Genomic DNA, 15253 nt, shown 5'->3' with positions numbered 1-15253 from the left:
AGCTTGTCATTCATGGAGATACCTTGTCAACTAGCTTTGTCATAGTTTCTGTTTTTTCTCATTAAGAAGTACGGGCTTGGGCGCCTGAGTGGCTCAGTCGGTTAGGTGACTGCCTTCGGCTCGGGTCATGATCCTGGAGTCCAGGGATCGAGTTCCTCATCGGGCTTCCTGCTCGGCGGGGAGTCTGCTTCTCCCTCTGACCCTCTTCCCTCTTGTGCTTTCTATCTCTCATTCTCTCTCTCTTTCAAATAAATAAATGAAATCTTTAAAAAAAAAAAAAGAAGTACGGGCTTTTGTTTTTTCTAATTAAGAAGCATGCTAATGTCCTGATTTAAAAAACTTGAATTTTGCTATATATTAGTAAAATAATATCCAGAAAAATTCTTTTTATATAGTATATACGTGTGTCTGTTTTTCCCTTCTCTCAACTATCTTAGGGTTAGCTCTTTTTTGAAATTGTCAGTTGGCAAAGACCTTATTGAATTTTTATTTACATTTTATTGATTACTTGTGGTGTTAACCACTTTTTATGTGTTTATAGCCTATGCATTTTTTCTATTGTGAATTGTTTTTTCTTTTGTCCATTTCCCCATTGCTATATTTATCTTTTTCTTACTGATTTCTAAGATCTCTTTGAATATTAGGATATCAACTTTTTGTTTTTCATGTTTTGTTAGTGTTTCTTCCCCAGCTGTTTTTCTTTTAAACTTTAAAAAATTGTTTTAAAATTGTATGTATTTAAATGTATCAGTATTTTCTATTATTATCTCTTATCCTATGAAAAGGCAATATTATATATTATTAAATTACTTAAATTACATATGAAATGCTGTAAATCAGTGAAGTTCAAAGATTGGCCAAAGTTTTGTCTTGGAAATTCATTTTTTTTAAAGATTTTATTTATTTGCAAGAGAGTGAGAACGTGTGCATGCGTGCATGAGCTGGTGGGGGGGAAGGGCAAGGAGAGGGACAAGCAGACTCCCTGCTCAAGGAAAGATATAGTCATGTGTAAATTTAAACATAATGAGCAATATAACCAGGAATGATTAAATATCCTAACCTAAGGAAATAATTAAAAGGTTAACTCAAAGAACTGAGGTGTTATGGGTGTACATATGCATAGTGCTTGAGATATAGAATATAGGAGAGGTTGGTAAATGGGATTTAGTTTAACTGATACAAACACATTTATGTATATACCACCCACGTATATAGACCCACACATACATATACCCATATATACATATACATTTATGTGTATGTGTGTGTCTAAGAGCTAATAAATAGCAGGTAAGAAGAATATAGATTTAAATAAGTAAGGGATATATTACATATATGCATATATATGTATTTTATATATATGAAAATATATATGTTATCTATATAAAATCTAAAATATGTAAAATATATTTAGGTATTTATTAGGTATTTTAGATCCACAAAAACAGGGGATCAGTTGGGTGATAAAGGAAGAAAGCTAATATATATTGAATGTTTATTCTGGGCAACCATCATGTTTTCACATATTTATTTATTTAGATTTATTTATTTATTTTAGAGAGAGAGCATGAGAGTGGGCACGGGGGTGGGAAAGGGAGGGGCAGAGGGAGAGGGAGAGAGAATCTCAAGCACACTCCACACTGAGTGTGAGCCCCACACAGAGCTCAGTCTCATGACCCTGAGATCACAACCTGAGCCAAAACCAAGAGTCTGATGCTTAACTGACTGCCCTACCTAGGCGCCCCCATATTTTTTTTTTAAAGTAAACTACAACAACCCTGTGTGGTAGATAATATTATGCCCATTTAGTAGGCATTGGGAAAGTAAACTGGCATATTAGAAAGAACATGGACTTTGTCAGTCACCACTGACTAGCTGTGTGATTTTGGTCAAATTGCTCCTGTCTGAGTCTTGAGTTTCACATATGTAAAAAGGAGATAAAAATAGCACCTAATTCAAGGGGTTGTGAAGATTTTCAAAGGGATTACTTATGATTTTTCTGAAAAAAATAAACAATCGTATTTTAGCCATTGCATGAAACTTGCTTATGAAGTTCACTTGAGTGGTTATTATTTCTTGTTGTGAAGATTGAATATGATAATTTATAGAGTAGATACCATAGGAGTCATTTAATAAATGGTAGCTATTACTACTGCTGTTGTGAAGATTAATAACTTGTCTAAGGTTTGAACTTGTGTATCAGCCTTTAAAACGCTTTTTGTACTAAACTATACTATTTAAAAACATTCATAATACAGATATTCCATATCTCCTTTTTCATTGGCTCAGATGGTTAAGTGTCTGCCTTCGGCTCGGGTCGTGATCCCGGGGTCCTGGGATCGAGTCCCGCATCAGGCTCCCTGCTGGGTGGGGAACCTGCTTCTCCCTCTGCCTCTGCCTCTCTCTCTCTCTGACTCTCATGAATAAATAAATAAAACATTTAAAAAAATGTTAAATATTTGTAGATGAGGCAATGTAAAGTAGGCCCTGAGGATACAGAAAAGTAAGGCATGATTGATAATCATGTAGGAGCCACAGTTGGTAGAGAAGGCAGGGAGTTGTTAGAAAAAAGAGATTACTTTCTTGAAATTAGACAAGCCAGAAAACAGCATTTTGGAACCCGGTTTTTAACAGACTTTGATTCTCCAGATAAAACAAAAGTTACGTGTTGATGAGAGTAATTGTTGCAGTCAAATAATAAAATATATTTATTTATATACATTGTTTTTAAATTCTGAGTTCTTTTTTTAAAAATTTTACTTTATTATGTTATGTTAATCACCATACATTACATCATTAGTTTTTTTAAAATTTTTTATTGTTATGTTAATCACCATACATTACATCATTAGTTTTGGATGTAGTGTTCCATGATTCATTCTTCGCATATAACACCCAGTGCTCCATTCAATATGTGCCCTATTTAATACCCATCACCAGGCTAACCTATCCCCCCAACCCCCTCCCCTCTAGAACCCTCAGTTTCTCAGAGTACATAGTCTCTCATGGTTCATCACCCCCTCCAATTTCCCCCCCTTCATTTTTCCCTTCCTACTATCTTCTTCTTCTTTTTTTTTAAACATACAAAGTATTATTTGTTTCAGAGGTAGAGGTCTGTGATTCATCAGTCTTACACAATTCACAGTGCTTACCATGGCACATACCCTCCCCACTGTCTGTCACCCAGCCACCCCATCCCTCCCACCCCCACCACTCCAGCAACCCTCAATTTGTTTCCTGAGATTAAGAATTCCTCATATCAGTGAGATCATATGATACATGTCTTTCTCTGATTGACTTATTTTGCTTAGCATAATACCCTCCAGTTCCATCCACGTCATTGCAAATGGCAAGATTTCGGGGTCTTTTTGATGGCTGCATAATATTCCATTGTATATATATACCACTTCTTCTTTATCCATTCATCTGTTGATGGACAGCTTGGCTCTTTCCATAGTTTGGCTATTGTGGACATTGCTGCTATAAACATTAGGGTGCACGTAGCCCGTCGGATCCCTACATTTGTATCTTTGGGGTAAATACCCAGTAGTGCAATTGCTGGGTCGTATGGTAGCTCTATTTTCAACTTTTTGAGGAACCTCCATACTGTTTTCCAGAGTGGTTGCACCAGCTTACATTCCCACCAACAATGTAGGAGGGTTCCCCTTTTTCCTCATCCTCGCCAACATCTGTTGTTTCCCGACTTGTTAATTTTAGCCATTCTGACTGGTGTGAGGTGGTATCTCATTGAGGTTTTGATTTGGATTTCCCTGAAGCCAAGAGATGTTGAGCACTTTTTCATGTGTCTGTTGGCCATTTGGATGTCTTCTTTGGAAAAATGTCTGTTCATGTCTTCTGCCCATACATTATATACCTTATATAATCATCAAGTTGTATTTTTCCCAGCTGCTTTGAAATCTGTGCACATTTCTTTCCTAATTCTCCTGAGATTGATATGAAACCAGCCAATTTTGGTTGTCATCACGAGGAATAAACCAGAAGAGAGGAATGATGGGGGCAGCTGATTGGACATTTACTCTTCCAGTACAGTATGTCTAAATGGACAGTCCTACCATGATGGTTTTTTCCATTCCTCCTGAATTTGCAGGAGGGGACAGAAGGAATGTTTCCGTTGGTGAAATAGTGGTACTGCCTGCCATGTGGTATATCCTACCATCAATTATTACTAAAAAGAAAACCAGAGACATGGATTGTTACTGGCCAAAGTATGTGCTATTGTGGGCATTTCCTTTCTTGTTTTGCTTTATGAAAATTATATGCCTCATAGGAAGAAACCAAACAGTTTATATAATTGAAACCTCATTAGTAGATTTTACATTTTATTTACCAAAATGCTAATAATCTATGTTTGAAAACTTAAACATTGAACCACTAGCAAATCAGAACTAAATAAATAATTCTGTTGTTGTAGAAGGACCAACAGTGTTGGATTACCACTGATATATCAGAAATCTTTCTTTTTCTTTTTTTTTTAAGATTTTTATTTATTTATTAGAGAGAGAACACGAGAGCACAAGCAGGGAGGAGGTGCAGAGGGAGAGGGAGAAGCCGACTGAGCAGGGAGCCTGATGCAGGACTGAATCCCAGGACCCTAGGATATTGACCTTAGCTGAAGGCAGACACTTAACCGACTGAGCCACCCAGGCACCCAAAACCTTTCTTTTTAAAAAGAGCACATTTTAGAAATAATTTAATAATACAGTTTAAATTTTAAAATGTGATTTAGAAAGAGAAATTATCTGGGGAGGATTTAAGATACATACAATAAAAATTACATTTCATATGGAAGCTCCACCTTCCAGACAATGAAATATTTACATCCCACGATTTTTCTCTGTGTGGAATTTTTTAGTAGATACTCTGAGGTTACAAAATAGGAAAAGCTCTGTCCTTGGAGAATTTACAGTTTAATGTGGAATAAATAAACTATGTGGTAGAAACCTAAATGACAAAAGCTAAAACAGTTTATGAAGAGAAAATTCAACTGTGCAGGGAGGTGGTAGACTTGCTAGGATCAAAGTCCTCTGTGGCTGAATTTTGGTTAATGGGGTACCTTTGTGCCCCACCTTTTTTTAATAATTGCCTTTCATCCAGCAAACTGGAATCAACTTTTCTCTTTAGAGATTATCTGTGATGCACCATCCAAATTGACAACTATCCAGCAGCAATTATATGAATTCTAGCACATGTTATCTGTGTACTTGCAGCACAGGGCAAAAAGAAGGATGATGTTTTAGAACTCCATTAATTTCATCACATGATACATGGTAGATGAGCACCATAAAACATCATAGTTCTTTGGAACTATGAAATATCTCTTGATCTTAATAGAAATTTAGGGTATAAAAAGAAGATAAGCATTTAGAGAAAGAGAGAGAAAGAACTTGTCATGTGCTAGGGTAAGTTTTTTTTTTTGAGAAAAAAAATATATAACCAGGTCAACATGTTCTGTTGCTGTTTAATTCCTGTATATCTGTCAACCCAACAAGATCTCAAATCTCTAAGGTAGTGACTACCTCAGATTCAAATTCAGCAGACACCTGAGCTGGTGTCTTTCCTGGTCTCTCCATCACGTCACTAGGCCAAGTGCTCCTCTTCTGTGTTATTATTAATATTATATTAATAATATAACATATTAATATATAATAAAATAATATAATAATTGATGGTAGGATGTACCACATGGTTTTATTAATAATTATTAATACCACATATGATATTATTTCTGTCAGTTGTATCAACACCACTATAGATGCACTGAAACATCTATATAGATCCCAATTGAAATGTACTTTTTCCCTGTTTGCTCTCCTATATTGCTAAAAATACAAGCTTCTCAAACTAGTAGCTTTGCCTTATTCACTACCTGGTACCTAGAAGGCTCTAAGTAAACTGAAGGCTGAGTAAACTGAATACTTACAAACAACAACATAGACACTCAGTGTGAAATACTGGCCAGGCACAAGAATGATAAGACCTAAGACATAGTGATAGACATGATTCAGGTATATTATTATTTGAACAAACTTGATTCTAATATTTACCCCCCCAAATATATAGTTGAAAAGACCCAAATTGTAATCTTCCTAATACGTGTGGCATTAGTTTAGTATTTGTCATGTTCTATATTTCTTTTGTATCCCCTTGAACATTTTTTTTAAGTTTATTTATTTATTAATCTTTACGTAAATTCTACATCCAACGTGGGACTTGAACTCATGACCCCGAGATCAAGAATCTCATGCTTTTCCGACTGAGCCAGCTAGGTGCCCCTCCATTTGAGCATTTAATACATTTTATTACTATCTGATTTAAAGCTGAAGGTAGATAAATGAAAGCTGAACAAAAAACAAAAAGAAGGTCTTAGTAAATGGTAGGAACTTGTTATCTTGAATCTAGGAATATAAGACTGGGTCTTACTTGAAAAGTAGGAGTTTGTAAACATAGTTAAGAATAGGTAGAAATTTTGGAAAGAATCAACTGGTGTGCCCAAAGCAGAGCTAGCAACATCCAGTGTATATTGCAAGGATGGCCCCCACAGGGAGGAGGACTGTTAAAAGAGTGGGATAGCCCACTATTTTAAAGGAAAATTTCATTAAAAGAGCCTCATGCATGATCTCATTTTCATTTTGATTTACTAGAGGCATATGGTGGGCATATCAACAGTACCCTTCAAATCAAAATGCATCATCATTTAGGAATTTCTGAAGGGGAAATAGTCTGTGACTGCACTCTCTGAGAACCATCAGCTCACCTACCTGCGTCCCTTAGAACTGAAGCTTTCGGATATACTTCAAAACCTTTTCCTTTGTTTCTTGCTATGTAATGTGTGATGACTGAAATGTTACTGCATTTGATTTTTTTGTGTGTAAAACAAGATTCAATCACTGTTTAAAAAAAAAGAATGAGATGACTTTACTTGATGATTTAAAGAAAAGGCTTCTCTCTAATATATTTATGACATCTAAAATGCCTTTTGTCCTCAGGCTAGCACTGTAGTTCTTTGGTGCTTAAGTCGATAATGCATTTAACACTGCACCTACAAGGAAAATTACAGTTTTTGAACTGTTTATTCCAAGTGCTTTCAAAATGAAGACACTACAAAAGTGGTAAAAGTATGTTGTTGAAAAAAAACGAGGTAGGAGATTATTAATTCCTTAAAGATCAAGAATATTATAAATTCAAATGATCCCACTCATTATCAATATGGAGTCCCTTTACAGGTTTGCATATTGTAATGTGTTCTTGAAATGAGATAGATAATGACTTTGTAACATCAACTGTTCACACTTTCAGCGGCTAAATCCTTTTTTGGATGTGAAATGTGTTTATTTTATTGTGTGGTAATATATATCAAGAATACAGTGAAATTTTAAATCTTGTCATATTCAGGTTTTTATAGTACTTTATGCATTTTTAAGAATTTTGAGTGACCAAATTTTGTAAAATAATTTGTCTTGCAAAAAAATGTGTTTGCATCGTGTGTTCTACGTAGCAGTTGCTCAGTAATTTTCTTTGAATTGAATTAAGTTATATCCACAGTTGCTTAATGAAAAGAGCACTTAATTTGTAATCCATAGGTCTCGTGATTTTCCTGTCCTTCTCTTTCCTCATCTGTGAAATGGGAATAATACCTTACAACGCTGGTTGAAGGATCAATGTTCATGAATAAAACACTCCTAACAAATGACAAATGGGAGATACATACTATATCATCGCTATTACTGTTATCCAAGTGGCTTATTACTGAAGTAATAGAGTTTTCATGTAATTGTATCAAAGATAGTTCTGGGACTTAGACTCTGAGAAAGCATTATAGTGAGGACATAGAGAATTTAGGAAAATAAAAAGAATATGTAAACAAAATTTGAAGAAAACTGTGAAAATATATTACCATATACAGTTATATCTGTCCATACATTGAATCACTATCTTTTTAAAAAATACACAATAGGGGCGCCTGGGTGGCTCAGTCAGTTAAGCGTCAGCCTTCGGCTCAGGTCATGATCCCGGGGTCCTGGGATCGAGTCCCCCATCGGGCTCCTTGCTCAGCAGGGAGCCTGCTTCTCTGCCTCTGCCCCTCCCCCTGCTTGTGCTCTCTGTCTCTCTCTTTTACAAATAAATAAATAAAATCTTTTTTTAAAGATTTTATTTATTTATTTGACAGAGACACAGCGAGAGAGGGAACACAAATGGGGGAGAGGGAGAAGCAGGCTTCCCGCCGAGCAGGGAGCCTGATATGGCACTCTATCCCAGGACCCCAGGATCATGACCTGAGCCACAGGCAGACACTTAACTGAGCTACCCAGGCACCCCACAAATAAAAACTTTTTTTTTTTTTTTTGCCACGAGGTGTGTTTTATTTTCATTAAACATACAAATAATTTGCTATAATATCCCAGGGCAAACCGGAGAATTTGGCAGTCCGATTGGGGGGGGTCCCCTCAGAGGCCCGCAGGCCGGTGGCGTCGGCACGGAGTGCCCGGGTTCACAGTGCAGCTTGTCGCTCGTGTCCATCTTGCAGGTGGCTCTTCTTCCTCCACATCACGACTGGGGTGTCTCGAAGATGACGGGGGTGGGGAATCCTCTAGGTTCTTAGGAAATTTCACTCCGCTTCTCCTGCTCAATGGTCTCTTTGGTCGGCAGGGTGTTCTTCTCCTGCGTCTCCGTTTTCTTCAGCTTGGCCTTATCGAAGCTGGCGATTTCCCCCATGTCCGGCTTGTCTGCCATTTTCTTAAAGCGATCCGTGGAGTTCCGCTCCGAGCCAGGCGCCTGGTGCTCCCACTCGCATCGCTGCAGCAAGAGACCCAAATAAAAACTTTTTAAACCATATTTACCCACCATGGTTTGGAAATTGAAAAGAAAAATTAAAGTTGAAACTGTAATGATTAAATAAACAATTTAAAAATGGCTCATGTAGGTAGCTGTGGAAAAAAAAACTTGTAAAAACTCAAAAGTATAAAAGTAAAGCCCAGTTAGCTAGAATTCTGAGGTACTAGTACATTTTTGATTAAGCACTTACAGCTTTTTCTATTCCTCCACTCTGCCTAGCTGCCATTTCTCAACTATGGAAGGGATTGAAAGTCCGTCAGAGCTCTTGCCCGTAGCACAAAAGTCATTTGAAGAAGATGGTGGCAGGCTAGACACATAAGGAAAAAATGAAGGTGATAGGCCTCAATTCAGGACGATCAGCATATTAACAATGGTGGAGGTATGGGCCAAGCCTCATTACAGGTGAAGGATGGTGATGTGTGAACTCATGGGGTTAACAAGCTACTTCACACACTGGGTGGGATAATACTTCTTCCTACAGGTCTACATGGCAAATACAGTGTATGTAAGGCCGCAGTGACAATTTGTTTCAGTGGCCTTAAAGAGTATATGTACCATAGATTTAATGTGTAAAATTAAGAGCAGTGTATATGAAATATATTTTAGGAATCTGTGATTTTGTGACCAAAGATCTGAATGATACTCAGAAACAAATCCCAGGTTTTTTTCTACAGGACCATGATAAACATCTGGAGAGTTGGCTAAATTTGTCAATATTCATCTAATATTTTAGGAATAGTCAATATTTCAATAATAGTTTTATTTGCTTTTTCATAGCTCCAGATTCAGTATTGTTTGTTGCCTTGTTTTGTCCTCTAAGTCTACTTTTTTTCTTGCCATTTGCAGGTATCACATTTAGAGGTTTAGAGTTTAGCAGTTGTGATATCTTGCTGTTGAATTCAAATTGTCCATTAATGGCATGTCTACTGCAGTACATGGGGCACTATTTTCATAGCACGAGTGCTCCTTGACTCTGAATGGTTTTCTGTTACAAGATTTTCGTTTTATAAGACTGTTTTACTTTGGCTTCTGAATATGCTGACATCCTTCACTTTTCCCTTGGTTACAGCACGCTTTATTTTTGAACATTTAAAAAAGCTCCCAAATCTTTAACAGTAATAAAGGCATTCGCTATTTTAATTATAATATGGACAAAATAAAAACAAAGGGAAACCCTTTGTTTTGTCATTTGATGATTACCATAAAACACAGAAAAGTTAATTTGCTTTTCTAAGAAAAATTATGCTGGCATCTTTGGTACACATTACTACCCATAAAGATTTGAGCTTTTGAATCCTCCACAGTAAATGACTTTTAAAATGCATAACCTCAGAATGTCCTAAGAAGCTTTCAGCTTTATAGTTATTTCATTATAGGGTACCTGTATAATAAATTCTAGGAAGATGGGACTAACTGTGGCAGTGGCGTTCTACACTCTGTAAACACTTTCCTTCATCTTGTCCCTTTGCAGTGACTCTCAGCAGAAAGACTTTCTCTTTTGTGGCCTTGTTGGTATAGCGTGGCACTAAGTGATACCAGGTTAGCAACTGGGGAACGACTTCGTAAAACTGTTTATGGAAGTGAATTTGCAGAGTTCAAGCCTGTGTTTTTTTCCTTCTCAAATCATCTAGCAACTTTAGATTCTGGCAGAAGTTGGAGTTTATTTTACAAAACACGAAAAAGCTTTTAAACCAACGTTTTTGAGGTAAATCTGTAGCAAAAGTGAGGCCACCTGCTGTTAAGAAAAGTGCTTACACATTCAGCACATTTCTGTCCCCAATAGAGGGTACTGCTGAGTTAAACACTGCCATTATTGTTCAGATCCTGTAGGTGGCAGCAGTTCCCACAGTTTCAGGGCATAACAATGGCTTGATTTGTGGGTCTAAGAATAAAGCTGTCATGAACTCATGGGATCCTTATACTGTAAGGGCTCTTCTTTGGAATGTGATACATGAGAAAATTACCATTAGTTAAGTTCCTTTTTATATTTTAAATCGTGTCCCCAAACAAGTGTTCCCAGACTTAATTTTACATTATGTTACATTATGAAGTATAAATCTTTAAGTAATCTGAGGGAAAGACATGATAGGAACTTTTTTTTACCTTTTCCTTACCCCTCCCACCCCCCCCCAATTACAAGAATAATTCATTGTTAATTTTTACTGCCGTGGCAATCTTGGGAAGGGAATCCTACTTGCTGTACAAGCATAATTTTCCTTGTGTTCAGGAGCTGAGTGGTTAATGGTTTAATGTTGTCATTCAACTTCTAGGAGGCTTTGAACCAAATTATAGCACCTATAAAAGAGTGATTTTATAACTGTCTTTAATAAAAAGGAGTTTTGAATAATACTGTGATTTCCTATTAGTCGACTCAGAACTCAGCAAGTAAGTACTCTTAGAGTGATTCAATCACCTACTGCTCTGAGAAGAGGCAGTCATTATCAGTGTGGCTGGTCACACGAATACACACACACACACACACACACACACACACACACACACACACACACACACACACGCCCCTCCACTTGTCCAAAATAAACCCCACATTAGGTATAAAGATTGCTATTCATTTAATTGTAATCGTCAGTGATTATTTAAAAACAATTTTCCCTGCCTATTATTTTGTTTAGATCAGAGTTGCAAAATCCTAAATGAAACTAGTTTTTGGTTCAAGTTAAAATACAGGTAAGCCTGCCTCTGAAATGTTTATTGAGAAATTCAGAAACTTTGGCTTATTGTTCAAATTAGTTATCCAGAACTTAAAAATGTTAATTTATTCAGATTAACATCAAAGTCTGGGAATCCCATCTTTTTTTAATAGGAAAGACTACATTTTCTGTATTTATCATTTGAGATAGTAGAATAGTAAATTAACTGCACTATATAAGTATCCTAATATATTTTGAAGGGAATAGGTTGAACTTATTCGTCTGCAGCTGATCTATTTCTATTAATTAGATACCTTTTGGCTCTATTGAATCTTAGTTTTGGGGATTAATCTGCTTCTGTTAAGTAAATATATTATTCAACTCTTAAACCATACAGATTTATATGCATTGTGCATATACAGAGACATGCATATGTACATTCTTGCAGATAAAGAAAATGTAGCTTTATGAGGTATGGCATATTTGGATCATATCAGAGATATATGCCTTATATTGTTCATCTATGTATCAAAACATTTATCTGTATATTCAGAATGGTGTTTTTCTTAAAGAATGATGAGTGTTAACATACACCTACATATCCCATTTGATGGGTATGAAAGGAAACAGAATTATAAAAGCAAAAAAATTTGCTAAGAACCTTCCATGATCTGAATATTTTGTGTGTGTATTATCTGCCACTTAACAAACCTATCTATGTTGTTTTTTAAAGCCGATCCTAGAAGCAAAAATACAAATCAATTTATTTTTGAATACTTTTACTATGATACGCTTATATAAAACCTATTTTTGATGGCAAAACAATTTAATTATGTGCACATATATTTCTGTTGTCCTTGTTGTTTTTAGCATATTTAAAATAGCTAGCTACATAGCAATGATCCATCATTTAAGACAAGGCTCTCTTGGTTATCTGGGAGCATTGTGGCCTCTCTAAAAATATTTCAGGCAGATATACACGAAGATACTACAAGATACATTCCATTTTTTTTTTGCAATTCTTTTTTTAGAAATTTATGTTAAAATCAATACCAATTTGTTAGTTTCTCATACAAATTGTGAACATGTAAAGGTGATCACTTTGCTCTAGTTCATAAATTTTATGAAGTATTTTAATGAAATAATTTTTGTCCTTCAATGAATTTATATTGCTATTTAACAAGATATTCCCTACTATTAATGTTGATTTTTACTTTTTGTAAGTAAAGTTATTTTGATGAATGAAAAAGCTTTCGATGAGTCAGATACTGTGAATTCTTGGAGTTGTTTTCAGCAGCTAAGATGTATATAGGTTTTAAAAATATAGTAAAAAATATTTTAGGCATCATAAATGTGGAAAAGGAAAATGAGCTCTTTGGTTAAGCTTGAATGGTTTAGACTCATTTAGTCCCATATTTTAGCATTTCTTTTTAATTCCTTATAATTAAAATTCTTTTTTATTTATTTAAAAATGATTTTGTATTTTATTTCCCCATATTCAATAATAGTAAACTTTAATATTAGTAAAATATCACCTAAAAAAGATGTTCATAGAAATTACTTAACATTTGAAAAGACAGGATAAGATTAACTCACACATGTCAAGGGGAATTCTAGGGCTTACAGAATAGTGTAATAACACTGATAGGGAAAGATTTTTAAGAGAGGAAGCACAGTGACTGATACGTCTGACTTTGAGAAAGCAGCAGATACAATAAGCCCTTGATTCTAAGTAATGGTTGGTGAATGGAATTTCTCATTAATTGAATTTTCTGTTTAACCAATTTCCATGTGTATATACTGTACATGTGACCAGTTTTTTAATCATTAGAATATAATAACATAAACAACTTTAAACACATACTAAAAATAATCCCTTCTAAAAAATTATTCAGGAAGCCCATTGTGATCTTTAGTCTCATTGATTATAATCATGAGCATCTATTGCTATTTTAGAGCCCTGTTTTATGGGGAAAGAATTTGATAGTGATTGAATTTTCTAGTTGCTTGGGTTACAAATAAATGAGAATTTGTTAATATTAATTCTATAAATTTAAGTAAGGATATTTATTATAAACATTTAGCTAAAATATTATTATATAAGCATAGTTATTTTCTGAATCATATGATTTAAAATAAGAGGACCTCAAGAATCTTTTTCTCTATGTGGCTCACTACAAATTCCTGGACTCTCATAATGGTTCTATTTTTTACCCTAGGAGAGCCCTGTTCTTTCACAGGTCTGATGCTGTATAGAATCCCCATTGGGTATTACTGATGAGCATGCATTTTTCTGTATAGGGTAGAATGATTGTTACAAAACTCAGTTAGTGTCATAAACATGTCAGGTATTCCAGTATATGGGAGAATTCTTCTCTCCCTTCATGGATGGCACATTATCTCCATGTGTATCTGGTTCCATGACCCATAAAAGGGACCTTCCAAGCCATGGGCATATAAAATTAGGCTCTGCTTAAAGTTAACATTTTAAAAGGTACCACCTATATCTTAAAGAATTATAATATTAGTGCTCTAGTTTTGAATGCTCTCAAATCAAATCAATAAGTAAGCATAGCACACATGCTGTGGGCAAGACATGTTTACACGGTATGAAAACACAGTGAAGACTCCTGCAATTGACATTTTCCCCTTCAGGCCTGACTGACCAGCCCTATCTACTCTCTCACCTAAGTGAATATACCACCCTCAACCAGTATGAGGAGAATGAAACCCAATGTGAAATTTAGTTTCCCTACTTGACATTTAAAGTCAACTTCCCATTCAATTTAAGTATTTTTCTTAGTCTCCCTTATGTCCTTTCAGAAAAACAATGATGAGATAAAAATTAATTACTCATGAATTCACACAATTATTGCATTTTACTATTTTTACTGTGTAGGGATCCAACAGTCCCTGTCCTCAAGTCCTTTGTAGTCTAATGGACTGTACTCACCTTAAAATCATCACTTGGTTAATAATAGGTGAAACATAGGCAAAACAATTGCTCTCATGTATAGAAAGTCTGTATATGAGTAGTTATAAATACTTGATGGTATAGCTCAAACTGGAATCCTAGATTCTTGACTTCTAGGCTTACACTGTTGTACTTCTAAAGTTTACTTGTAAGTTGGGCATTGAGAATTCAAAGCTACAAGAACAAGGGCATCTGGCAGTCTCAGTTGGTAGAGCATGTGACTCTTGATCTCAGGGCCATGAGTTCAAGCCCCACACTGGGTGTAGAGATTACTAAAAAAGTAAATAAACTTAAAAAAAAAAAACCACAACAAAGCTATAAGAGCATACAAAAGTCATTATTTAGCGGAAGTTCTAAGGGAAAATAATACTGTTGCAGTTCCCATAATAATACAAAATAAAAATGATTACGTGAAAAATTATTCATTTAAAAAACTGATATTCAGAGCACGTAGATGGCTCAGTTGGTTAACTGACTCGATTTTGGTTCAGGTCATGATCTCAGGGTTGTGAGACTGAGCCCTGTGACTAGCTCTGCACTGGGCGTAGGGCCTGCTTAAAATTCTCTCTCCCTCTGCCCGAAAAGGAAAAAAAAAACAAAACAAACCCGATATTCAAGTAAAACTGGATTTATTTATTTATTTTTTAAGATTTTATTTATTTATTTGAGAGAGTGAGAGCCAGAGAGAGCACTGGCTGGGTGAAGGGCAGAGGGAGAAGCAGACTCCCCGCTGAGCAGAGATCCCGATGTGGGGCTCACTCCTGGTACTCCAGGA

General features: G+C 35.6%; 2 protein-coding genes across 4 annotated transcripts in view; one reads left to right on the top strand and one right to left on the bottom strand.

The window, feature by feature from the left end:
* Window positions 1-15253, top strand: part of CAMKMT (calmodulin-lysine N-methyltransferase) — a 391233-nt gene that overhangs the window by 120249 nt on the left and 255731 nt on the right. The gene's annotated exons all lie outside the window — the stretch shown is intronic.
* Window positions 8356-8810, bottom strand: LOC114209835 (thymosin beta-10). The gene has a single exon (XM_028104053.2). It carries the CDS (start codon window positions 8749-8751, stop codon window positions 8617-8619), a length of 135 nt encoding a protein of 44 aa, XP_027959854.1. The 5' UTR covers window positions 8752-8810; the 3' UTR covers window positions 8356-8616.

This window comes from Eumetopias jubatus, unplaced genomic scaffold, assembly GCF_037043125.1.
Source record: "Eumetopias jubatus isolate StellerSeaLion01/CBP00866 unplaced genomic scaffold, mEumJub1_p1.0 scaffold_9, whole genome shotgun sequence".
NCBI classification, from domain to species: Eukaryota; Metazoa; Chordata; class Mammalia; order Carnivora; family Otariidae; genus Eumetopias; species Eumetopias jubatus.
The sequence above is the reverse complement of the archived record's forward strand: the minus strand, read 5'-3'. Positions and strand labels throughout refer to the sequence as shown.

Coding starts and splice junctions, on each gene's coding strand:
- LOC114209835 (XM_028104053.2), bottom strand. CDS start 8,751: ATGGCAGACAAGCCGGACATGGGGGAAATCGCCAGCTTCGATAAGGCC.